The 13,092-nt window shown below is 38.2% G+C and overlaps 1 protein-coding gene across 1 annotated transcript in view; it reads left to right on the top strand.

Moving 5' to 3' along the window:
* The window catches only part of niban1a (niban apoptosis regulator 1a), a 31,159-nt gene that overhangs the window by 5,575 nt on the left and 12,492 nt on the right, over positions 1 to 13,092 (top strand). Inside the window, exons 2-6 of the mRNA XM_036581432.1 lie at positions 5,489 to 5,619; positions 6,842 to 6,970; positions 7,063 to 7,177; positions 9,975 to 10,139; positions 11,796 to 11,911. Coding sequence (XP_036437325.1) covers positions 5,489 to 5,619; positions 6,842 to 6,970; positions 7,063 to 7,177; positions 9,975 to 10,139; positions 11,796 to 11,911 — 656 coding nt within the window. The remainder of the gene's footprint in view (positions 1 to 5,488; positions 5,620 to 6,841; positions 6,971 to 7,062; positions 7,178 to 9,974; positions 10,140 to 11,795; positions 11,912 to 13,092) is intronic.

Genomic DNA, 13,092 nt, shown 5'->3' with positions numbered 1-13,092 from the left:
TATAGCTGTACCTAGCATGCTGTCATGTAAGGGGTTAATGGCAAAAATATAATATCAGGATACGTGCAAACACTTTAATGATACACGATATTTTACTTTTTTTAATTTGATAAGTTAGAACAGAAACAATGTACCCATAGTTAAACATTTTTTAAAATACTACCAAATGCTAAGTACAATCATTTTTGTTCAGTGTTTCACACACTGCACTGCACTAAATCCAGTTGAACAGAACTAGTGTTGGTAATGCTGGAAACATAGTTGGTCAATGTTCTGGACAAGTTCTATCCACAATATGCTCAGAAAAGTATTTTTGACGCAATGATTTGCGATAAGGATAGAATATTGTCATGCTGTCCACCCCTACTGCCATGGATTTTAACATCATCTGCAAGTTGACTGTTAGACACGGTCAGTTGACTTACTCTACTAGTAACTCAAATCTTGAAAAAACCTTGTGACCGCAGGGTCGCCGGTTCGATCCCCTGAGCCGACAGTACATGACTGAAGTGCCCTAGAGCAAGACACCTAACCCCCAACTGCTCCCCGGGCGCCGTGGATAGGGCTGCCCACCGCTCTGGGCAAATGTGCTCACTGCCCCCTAGTGTGTGTGTTCACTACTGTGTATGTGGTGTTTCACTGCACGGATGGGTTAAATGAGGTGGTGAAATTTCCCCGTTCTGGGACTAATAAGGGTAAAATATCTTAAATACATACTTTGAATGAAACAGTGCAAAAATACATGTATTTGTAAATGTCTGCATATGTAATTATACATTTATACCAATTGGCAAAACTGGTCATTTTTTTACAAGAGAAGTTTCCCTTACAACCAGAGGTGAGCAGTAATGAACTCCATGAGATAAATGCATGCCTGTCAGAATGATTACATAATTACTAAACAATATTTAATAATATGTATAATCAGCTACACCGTGACCCAAAGGATAAGCGTTTTAGATGATGTGTGTGTGTGTGTGTGTGTATAATCAGCTAATGTGGCCAGTTTAGGTTTGTACTATAGTAGTTTCATACAATAATGAAAAAAAAGACAGTTAAATTAATAATTACAATTTTTACGTCAGTCAATCTTCAGCTAAAACTCATGATCGTGGAAGGCTCATGTACATGTGCCCAAAATACTGATGGCATTGTACTTTCAAATGATGATACTTATACTTCTGCATTTGTTATGAAAGGAATTTTTTTACCCAGTTACATTTTAGTTCTTAACATTTACTTACTTATTCCATTTTTCTGTTTACTTCATTCTGTTACGTTGTTGATGACAGCATCTGTAATGCTTTACGATTGGCCACAACTCTCACCTCTGAGCTTTAGCATTTTGCTTTAGACCAACCTTGGTCCTGGAGCACCCACTCCCCAGCGCATGTTTGTGTTTTCCTGCTGTACAATGCCCACTTCAACTCAGGAAGGGCTTGCTGATGAACTGCTTAGCTGGGTTAGATGGGTTGAAAGGAAGAGACACTAAAATGTGCAGGGCCAGTGTTGGGAACCACTGTTTTAGACCAAGGATAGATAGAAGAATGGAGCATTTTTAAACTAGTACTTTGGCCAAAAATAGTTCTCTTCTAAAGTAGTTTTTGGAAAGGTACTTTCAACCTCCGTCACTGTTCCACCAAAATAACAATATGTGTACTTGAGCATGGCTTTTGGATACCCCTGTCTGATTGCAGTGTGCCTGTAAAATGTGTATGTATAGCTATATGCTTTGTGCATTTTCCAAATCAACAAACTTAAAAACCTATGAAACATGGAAAAAAATAAAATACAACATAAAATGTGCCATAAATTTGCTTAGAAAATAAACATTTTTTTATTTGAGTAAATATAACTAGAGTAAATGTAACTATTACTACCCACATTTGCCTGCTAGCCTGAGTGTGAAACAGGGCAATAGCTTCTCATAACCAAGTAGCCTTAAACTGGGTCAGAGTAAAGGTCAGTCTGGCTGCCCTTGAGGATTCTTCACATGATGCTTGTCTCAAATATTCAGGATGACTTTGAGGCTAAAATGTTTTTTTGTTATTGCTCTAAAATTATTATTATTATTAGTAGTAGTACTAGTAGTAGTGGTTGTTGTAATAGTAATAATATTTATATTATTTATATTATTGCATTATGTTTTGAGATACAGAGACCTTACCAACAGGGACAACACAAGGCAAAAATACACTAACAAGCAGATAAATTATTAATAATAAAGAAAAAAGACAAGCATTTGACAATATAGAATTTTTTTACCTAAAGTGGTGCCTTAGAGGTAGATGTAGAGGTAGATCAAGGTAGATGATTAGAGAAAAAAGGCACAGAAGACGTGTAGGAAGAGATGAAAGACCCCAAAGAAAGAGTAGAAATGGACTAAAGACCCCAAATAATGACCCTGAGGGGTTGAAGAACAGACTACATCATGACAACATCCAAATATCTGCACAGATTGAGAGGAGTACCATTGTAATGTTACAGATGTTTGTACACTGAATTCTTGAACTCACTAATTCCAGATGGAAAAATATCAAGGAAGGCAGATATCCAGTTTTCTTTTGGACAGAATGGTGCTCATTTAAACTCTTTTAAACTGTTTTCACATCCAGAAATACTCTTTTATAACGGACAGGTTTAATGAACAGTCATCCTTTAGGAGTAGAACAGCCTGAAAAACCATAACGTTGAAAAAAATTGTGTGTAGTTTGAAAGAACAGTGAGTATTTTGGATTCATGTAGAGCCAAAACAGGAACTGCTGAAACAACACACACTCAGAGTTTTTAACAGAGAGCACCATAAATGGACACACTGTGGTGACTGGAATCTTGTGGATTCCCAAATAGCTGCATTATCTAAAGCTCATTTTTTGTTACAGGGATTTTCTTATTGTGACATTTCTGTCCACTGCAGCTACACTAAGGGGTAGCTATGGCTCTTAGACAGCTGTATAACAATCTAACACTCCAAATCTCTTAATTGTATTCAGAGTCATCTGTTAGTTCATCAAGATGTCTTTCTAATGGAGTCCTTTGTTAAAAATGACTTGATGTATTCCTTGTGTATCAGAGTTAACTGGTAAAGAGCAAAAGCACTGCTCAGCCTGTAGTTAAACACACACACACACACACGTTTGTCTTGCTATACATATGAGGATATCCATAGACTTTTATTGATTTTTGTGTTACTGTAGCTAAATAATACTACACCTAAACCTTACCCTAACCTTAACCTCAGTATCCAAAAGGCATTTTTTCTGTTCTTTTAGTTTTCAAATAATAAAAGTAATTGTGGTGGAAACAACACATGCTCAAGTGAGGACCAGCAAAATGTCCTCACTTGAACAAAAATTTCATATTGTCCTATTCTAGTGAGGACATGGGGTCCTCACAAGTATAGCAATACAAGAACACACACACTCGCACACACATATTTGGTGCCATGCAAACACCTAGATTTCTTGTGCAAGTATAGTTGGTTGCAAAAGTTTGAACATCCTTGGTCAAATAATGTTTTGTTGATTTTCTAAGTGATAATTAGTTCCTTAAGGGAACAAACTTAAATATAACATTTTCCTGCCAATTTCTGTTTATTTGCTGAGTTTAATATATTGGAAAAATCTCAAGTGTGAAATATGAGCTGTATAGCACAGCTGCTGTGTTCGAATGATGCTCGAATCCGTATTCACTAACTTATAAGAGACTGTATTAGGACTAATTGCAATTACAAGCTAGTTACTGCCCTGAAAGCAGGGCCTGGTCAGTAGCAAAAGAATGTCGCTGTTTTCCGTGGCTGCAGCAGGAAGGGAAGTTGTCTTGTTTGGAGCCAGTGTGTATTAAATGACCTCTCTGTGTTACTGCATTGTTAAGCTGTGTTTAATGGAGTAATGTGAGGAAAAAACATGAATTCTCTTGAGAGGTTGGGGTTATTAGTGAATGGCTGTACTGAGAGGTTATTGAATGGAGTGTAAATGATCAGAGTGTAATGTTAACTCCTTATAATAGGAGTAAGAGTACAGAACAGGATGTGGCCCTCCTGACCTTCTTAAGCTCTACTCCTTTTTTGGGATGGATGTTTTTTCAGTGCTGCAATGTGTGGAGAATAATACGAGCACTTCTAATACAAGAAAATAAAGAATATATATATATATATATATATATATGATGAAAGGGTTTTAAAGGGTGTAAGTTAGTATAGTAGCCTGTTTTTACTATTTAGGAGAGCAAAGAATTGCCAACCCTTTCTGTTTCTGGCTGCAGTGAGTCAAAATTTTGACCATTTAATTCAAAGAATTGACATTTTTTGAGACTTGCTATATTGAAATGATGTTTTGAGAAAGTGTTTATTACAGGATAATAAGTCAAATTCTGTAAATCTGTACTTTAAATAGTAAGATTTCGATATGGTGCAGTGGCTGCCTTGGTTGTAGTTTCTTTTCATAGGCCATCAATGTTATATACGCTTACCCAGAGAGGGTCTCATGTCAGTTACTAGCACTGTGCAATACTACGAATACTGTGCATTATAGTATATATCGCTTATACAATTATATGTATATATATATATATATATATATATATATATATATATATATATATATATATATATATATATATATCGCTGCTGACAGAATAAAACCTTGTACCTCCATTTTTGTCGTTTTTCAGTTTTTGACATAATTTGAAAATGCCTGTTGCCCTTTATGTTGCATGTAAATTTCATCATGAATGAACCAACAGAAACGGCCCAAAATTACTTGGAAAAAAAGTCTTCCATTGACTTATATTAAAAGTAAAGTAGGTTTTTTCCTTCTCCTGTAAAGCTATCATTTCTGAGATTCCAAAAACAGCAATATATATGTATGTGTGTGTGTGTGTGTGTGTGTGTGTTGTGAGATGTACTGAAAACCAAGGTCAAACTCCTTTGTTGTGTGTAAACTGCATAATTGGCCAACAAACTGATTGATTAAATCAGAATTAGAAATAAATGATTAATTACTTTGACAGTTAACATCTTAAGAAAAGTCAACACAGTAAAATGTCAAGAACATAAGTCACTTATTTTGACATAATAAGTAAAACTGCTGAGAAAATAGGCCATCATTCAGATGTTTATGTTTTTTTTAAATAAAAACTGAAAATGCTGTCATCTGTCTGCCAGAAAAAGAGAGGGAAAACAAACAGGCCTTCATACCATTATACCATCAAACATGACAAACACTGAAGAAAAGGAAAACAAAGATGCCAAACAATAACAAACACTTGTTAGAAAAGATTTGTGATGCCCTTAATATTACATCCTTAACATTTTTAGGATCGTCCCCTACATTGTCTGTGCAGCACCTCTAAAATCTGTGCTAAAACAATACCACTCCTTTCACCACTGTCTTAGTCCCAACTGCAGTAGTAGCACCGTCTTATATGAGAGCAGTTTGTGCGTAACCAGCTTCTCAGTAGCGTGTGTTTGTGTGTTTGTGTGTTGCAGGACGAGCACAAGCAGAGCTGAAGAACTTTGCCCCCTTCTACAAGAAGCAGTACAACCTGGCCTTCTTGTCCCATGTTCATGAAGAGCTGGTCCAACGCAAAGAGCAGCACACTCAACTTCTCAAACAGAGGGTAAGAGTCTCAGGACTCTTCTGACAGAATGGAGCAGGAGGTCAAGAGTCACAGAGCCTAATTTAATCTTGCGCGGCGTAAGGAACAGTTTGGGGAAAAAATCTAATGGACAGTTTTCTGCTTATTCCAAATGTAGCTGATCAGCCAAGACGTGTTTGGTGTCCAAAGTTTGCTTTTTTGGTGTTTTTCACTGGATGCACACAGTTAAAATAGCTAACAAGTAGTGGACGCTTGTGCCAGTATACCAGTATGATGCCTGCCAGTTAGCATTGTTCGAACTACATGCCTAAATCATCACTCACTTGGCTTAAGCTATGCCAAGTAATCTTAAACAGACTTGCTTATTTGCTTTTTGACACTTCATGCTAAACACTGGCTGTGTTTACATGCAAAGGTTTTTGCCAATCCGATTGAATACATTCCGATTACAGATTAAGACTGAGGTGCTTATATGCACACTTTGTTAAACAATCTGACGGAAAATCTTTGTTTACATGCAACTACAAGTTATCAGATCCAAAATGACGTGCATGCATGGAGTACCACTTAGAGTAGACGTTACCATGACAGCGAACATCACGTGAGGTCCAGTCAGAGTGAGACGAGTTTTCAATTGGAGAGCTTGTGTTTTTAATTACTTTAAAAATATGTCAGACTCAGGAAATTGTCCTTCACATATCCTTATTAAAGAAGGCCGAGAGGAAGACGTCGTGTTCTGAGACACATAAGCTGGACTTCCATCCCACCGCTGTCTTTTAAAGATCAGAGCATAAACGTTGTCTCCTCTGCAGACCAGTTTCTGCTCCGCCATGTTGAACGTTATAAACTTCTCTGCTTTCGCTATGACACGAACGCACATGCGCAGAACGTACTTAAACTTTCCGATTGTGAATGTAATCGGATACAGGCGTTTACATGGTTATTATTCTTCTATTTAACAGATTATTTACAGGATTACCCACCTCGGATTACCCACCTCGTTCAATCAGATAGAAACTGTATTCCGAATGAATGAATTTTTCTATTTTTTGGCCAATTAGAAAAAAATAAATGCTTTTCAAGATTTCTGAATTAAGTTTGAAGGTCTAGCTTCTCCAAGCAGAGGTTTGAGTTGTCTATAGTTTTGACCTTAATATTCCAATTACTGGTCAGCTACATTAGCCTTGAGATGTCAGTGTTTTCGTCTTCATCACTCAGACTTTGTGTTTGTCTAATTCTCCAGGAGCCACCAGAAACAGCAGAAGTGTTCTATGAAGACCATGTGCTATACTTCGATGACAATAGGAAATGGAAGGACAGGTATGCAGTGGTTCGAGCCAATTACTCCCTGGAGTGCCATGAGAGCTATGAGGTAACTGTTCTATCTCTAGAAGAAGGCTGATAGTCCTAGTGACAGTAATTAGCACTGAAACAATGTTGTAACCTCCCTTGACTCTCCTGCAGTCATATGTGAAGGGGAGACCGCCGCTATACAAGCTGCTGCCTACTGGAGGCACCGTCTTGATCGCAGAGGGGAAATACATGGAAATGGTGGACATGTGCTTCCCTGACGCTAACAGTAAGACCAGAGCTGTTTTACATTTTTCATTTAATTTAATTTCCAGTATATCCAGAGAGACAGTCTGTTGCCTTGCCTTTGGCACTAAGTTACAAGATGTAGTGGTGGAAATCTTCTGCTACGAAATGGGACCCTCAAATAAAAAGAACATTACTTCATTAACAGCTATTAGCGCTGCTCTGAAGGCGACCCCGCCAATCTTCAGTGATGGCAGAGGAGGGTAAAGTTCAGCAACTTCACTGCTGGGCTTTAGTTACATTTAGGGCATCATTTGCCTTCGAAAAAAGGGGGTGCGACAGTTGTTTATTATTACCCTACCCCTAATTCTTCAGTGATATGAAGCAGAAGGCAGCTATTCGCCAGCTTCTTGTTCGAATTTTCGCATTCCACCTAAAATGGATCCACCATTTAAGGTGGAATGGGAAATGTAGCTAGCTAGCTAATGAGACATCAGCATACCACTAACCTGGGCTGTGCCAAAAAATGGTGGGTCATGTAGCCTTAACACTTCACCTTACCCATCTATCTTAACAAAAATCAGGACACCCTACCCCTAGACGTGACTGCGCAAAACAGAGGAGTAAGGGCTAAGGGGTGAGGGGTGAGGGGTGAAATGTGATTGGGCCTTCTGGGCAATCTCCAGTGTACTGGGTCTTAATTATATCCACTACGCTGAATAAGTGGTATGAAGGAGTGAGTTTATTTAGGCAAGAGCTCCACAATGCCTGACATTAACAAGGTAAAATTTGGTTTATTAGCATTATTTAGAGTTATTAGCACCCCTTACTACCAACATGATATTTGGTTGTTGTCCAAAATAACCACATTATGGAATGTGATGCTTGTTTAAGGAGACATTATTGGTGCTTTATTGGTGGCATTTCCAGTTTTGTGGTGTGGATCTGTGATAGGTTGAAGAGCGAAATCTCTTTAGACTGCTAGAACTAGAGCCCATGTTATACTTCAAAAGAAAATAATTTCAGAGCAAAAGACGTCATTTTGGACAAGTTTGTATAGTGTGGTGTGGTTTATTTCGGCTGGTCGTTTATTCTAAGACCTCCCCCTGACTGTGATCGGTCCACTGCACAAAGTGAGCTTCTAGTGATTCTAATATACACTAAGTTGTTTTTAAGTGTACCAGTGACAATGTGTTTGGCAGTAGTTCAGTTCAGTTTATTTTTCTCGCAGTTTTAAGTATAACACTGGCTGAAGCCTCACCGAAACTGATTTTTGAACAACAGTGGAGGCCATCTAAAACAGTATACATGCCAACCAAGGCAGCATTTGAAGCTAAAGGGGCACCTCGAGCTTCTGTACGTCTCGCCCTGTTTTGCCTTTTACTTTCATACAGTAGGTACATGTTTCTAAATCAGTACTGATTACAAAGCAGAAGATGGACAAGGTCACTTAACTGTTTGGGGACTAGTTTCCCAAAGTGTTAAGATCATCTTAACTAGTAGAGAGAGTGTCCAGTATGATGCTTGCTCTACCATTCAGTAATCTTCTTTGTGCTAAAATGCTTTTGGGAAATCCAGCCCAGTGTAGTTCTGAGTATGCACAAATCTGTTAGCACATACATGCCCCTTCATGTTTTGCTCTGAACACAATGAACGTTTATTTCATTAGAGGACTGGGCTTTTACGGAACTGGGACATATCCAAAATACCTTTCCCACAAGTCTTTATCCTGTAATTGTTCCCCATACAGTGGTTTGGGCCTGCCTGCTTGAGTTTTGATTACCACTGGTCTACCTAACTCTGATAGCTCCTTTTTCTTTCTAGCTTCCAGCATCTTTCACAAGTACAAAACAGACACATAAATACATTTTGATTTGCACAGCAGGCAGATTCTGAGAGAGATGCAGGCCATTTTGCGATTTTGCGTTCTACAGAAACGTCCACTTTTCCATCTATTCATAGGGGTCACTGGTGTTACCAATCCTCATTGGTGTTGCACATAAGAAAGGTCACACCAGAGACGTTTTAAGGCTTAATATGAAATCATGAGCTAAATGAGAAAATCTCTGATAAGTGAAAGACACAGTGGACTCACCCTGTGCTTTTCTTCAAAGATCCTCAGAAAATAGGTAAAAGGAAGTCAAGTGATGTCATCAGTGTGACTTTTACATTAAAGTTAGAGATTTTTTGTTACGCAGTAACACCAGTGACACGACTCCTGGGGAACTTTCATTCTATATTTTATAATATTTATTTGGCATTTGTTTTCTTTATGTAATTTAATTTATATATTCCATAGTCATGTAAGGATTATTGTAGTTAAAATTGCAAAATATGGCCTCACCCTTTACACGTGACTGTGGGGACGAGCTCTTCTGTGGTCCGTGGAATTCTGGATAATTGATTTAAAAACCAATATTGCTAAATTGATGCCTCAAGTAGGTGTAATTGTTAAAATAAGTTATTGTTTTATTTTAAAATATAAATAAATAGTAACACTAACGTTTTAAGTGTAATATATCTGTAAACGCTAGGGACACAAAAATGGATGGTTCTGTAGAATGACCCATGTCATGTTTTTTAGTCTTTTATATACCTGATGGAATGGGAAAAGTTTAATAGACATTGACTATTTTTATTTGAAATGATGTACAGAACTCACTTAGCTTTATAGCTTTTTCTGTTTGGGCTTTTTTTTCCACTTTAAATGCTGTATATATGATAGGCTGATCATGTTTGACCAGCAGTAAGGTGCTGTAGACTGCGCCTGTAGTGTGTAATTGTGAGTTAGCATGTGTTATGGTGTGGTGATGATCTGAATAGTGTGTTCTGTACTGCAGATGTGAAGGAAGACTTTGCTCCCCCTATTGAGGACATGCCAGGAGATTACCCTGTCTACCTGCGACTGCCGTACCGTAGAGATTACTACTTCTGCTTCCCCCAGGAAGAGCAGCAAGTCGAGTTCATCTCTGCTTTATCTGACTGCATTCGCCACCAGAACCAAGGTACACTTGTTACCAGACATGTTGAGTACCAGTACGTCTGGTTAATGGGAAATTTCAAAATAGTTGGGACAGCATGTGAAATGCTAAAAAAAAACAGAAAGTAGCCATTAGTCAGTTGTGTTTGAAGTGTATAAAATTGAGTACAATAACGCAAAATCTTATTTGTGTTGTTTTTCCTTAAGAATTTTATTGTTTTGTCTTTGTAATATAGTTTTGGAAGTGGAATTTTTTTTGTGGTATTCATGTCTTTAACGGCGCAACTGTTAGAGGCCTTCGTTGTCATATTTTGTGATTGTGCGCGTTTTGATTGCAGAGCTATGCTACTATAACATCTAAAGAATGTGGCTTGGGATTATCATGTTGAAATAACCATGGATGTCTCTGAAAAAGACATTGCTTAGAAGGCAACATATGTTGCTCCAAAATGTGTACATAAGGTTCATTTTTAATGGTGCCCTCACAAGTGTGCAAGTTACCCACTAACACACCCCATACTATGACAGATCCTGGCTTTTAAGCTTTATGCTAGCATCAATCTGGATGCTCCATTTTTTCTTCCGTCCCAAGAACACAACGCACATTATTTCCATAAACAATCTGAAAAGTTGACTCGACAGACCACAACACACATTCCCACAGTCCATTACAGATGAGCTTTAGCCCAGAGAAGTCAGCAGGACGTTGTTGACATTTAGGTTCTGCTGTGCATAGTTCAGTCTTAACTTGTATTTTTGGATGCAGAGATGAACAGTGTTTATTGACAACAGCCTGTCAAAGTATTCCTAAGCCCATGCAGTGATATCCATCACAGAAGCATGCTGGTTTTCAATGTAGTGATGTCTGAGGTGTCAAAGGTCACGGGCATTCATTTGTGGTTTTCGGCTTTTCCTTTAAAGCACAGAATTTTCTCTGGATTCCCAGGACTTTTTGATATCATTATGCACTATAGGGTGAAATACCCAAAAAGACCTTCTGATCTTAATAATAATAGCTCTTAAACTGTTAGACTATTCATTAACACAGTTTTTGTCAGTGGTGAGCCTCGACCCATCCATGCTCATGAAGGACTGGGCCTTTCTTGGATGATCCTTTTAAATAAAATCAGGACAGTATCATCTGTTTAGGATGTCTTTGAACATTCACTGTTCCTAGATGGTCCTAGACTTAAATTGCCTCTAACCAGACTTTTTGGAACATGTTGAGGGCTTCAATTTCAGAATGAGCATATATTTACAAAAAACAATGAAGTAGATAAGATATTAAATTAAATCTGTTTTCGTTTTAAATACAGGTTAAAGTGGATTTACAAGTTGCTGCTTTCTGTTTTTATTTGCAATTCACATATTCAGCTTTTTGGAATTGAGGACTGTACTTTGCATGTTCCTCCAATTTTTTTACAGATGTCTAGACAGTATATCCTTCAAAAACGCCCTAGTAGAAAGCTGTGTTAGCTAGCCAGCTATTTAAGTTAAATTTGAGTCACAAAAAGGTCTAATAATAGAGCAGGTGATTTCCTATTGAGGTGTACTTGTGTGTTTATCAAGAAAGTTACAGTGTAGACCTCTATTCAAGTTCAGCTGGAACTGTTAATATCAAATTATGGTGTAAGTTTCATTCATCAGATCCTTATAGCTCAATTGTTCATCCTCTTTTCAGACTTTCTGAAGAAGAAGACGTGTGAAGTGCAGGCCTTCATGAAAGCCATTCAGCTCTACAGGCAGGAGAAGGGCCACTATGAAACATGGGATATGCTGATTGGCAGTGATGTGAGGGTAAGAACTCTTGTCTATTCTCAACTGTACCACCAGGGCTGCATCAATCAAAGTCTGCCATTTTTAACCCTTGTGTGGTGTTCAGGTCCGTGGGACCCATTTTCAATGTTTACCAAAAGAAAAAATTAGGCGATTTATTATTATTTCAACCCCAGATTTCTTGGTCTTTGCTCGTTTTCTGTAAAGAACATATAAAATAACCCATTTTCAGTGTCTTCACTCTGTTCACCCCCCACACATTTATATTACACATGTGGTGTTGGGTGAACCTGCAGGGAATAAAAGTGTGGAGATGCTGTGTCCTTCACTCTGTTCTCCTCCTACATGGCCTGCTGTTAGTGTGTGTGTGTCTGTGTGTGTGTGAGGGTGGACAACATGGACAGGCTGCTGACTGGCTACAGCTGCTGTAGGAGAACCCTACACTGGACACTTGTGATATTTTAAACCTCTGATATTTTACATAAATCGTTATGGCTGTATTGATTAAAAACCAATAATGTGGTGGGTCCACCAGACCACTGAGTAACAAACACATCAACACCACACAAGAGTTAAAGACGTATCATGTTAATAAGACAGGAGAACTGATGCGGCCCTGAGGAGCACCACTGCTTACTGATCTTGACTCTGACAGTTTTAATAACCCTCACACACAGCAGACGATCAGTTAAAAGAGACAAGTACCGTTTAATTAAACTGACCCTCATCCGCCTGTGAATTAAAATATAAATGTGTAAGGTACAGACTGGTGCCGTCTGTACTTCTATCTTGTTGATAAGCAAAGTAGTGATCTAATAAAGATTTTACCTCTACTCTAAGCATTGATACCACAGTCTTTTCTAAACACTTCACAATGAGAGATTTTAAAGGACAAAAAGAATGATCTCCCCTTAGAACAGCTGTCTCTGGCCGTTAGTGTTAGTTGTGTACATTTAGAAATGGCAGTTTTGTGGGTTTTAACAATCTTTGTTTGACCAAAGTTTTCCTTCCTAGCTGCATCTCCTCTCACCCTATCATACTGTGGGTTTCTGATGGCAGCATGATTAGACGTTTTGTTTGTTTTAGGCTGTTTAGTTGGTTCTGGTTCAGGAGGAAGCCATGTTGTCCCGTTCCACACTCACAGACACCTGATGCCTTTGCATTACAATCAACAAAGTCTCTCACTGCAAACACGTTTGGCA

This window comes from Colossoma macropomum, unplaced genomic scaffold (genome assembly GCF_904425465.1).
Source record: "Colossoma macropomum unplaced genomic scaffold, Colossoma_macropomum, whole genome shotgun sequence".
In the NCBI taxonomy this organism is placed as follows: Eukaryota; Metazoa; Chordata; class Actinopteri; order Characiformes; family Serrasalmidae; genus Colossoma; species Colossoma macropomum.
Note: the sequence above shows the minus strand (reverse complement) of the source record. Positions and strands in the feature narration are given on the sequence as shown.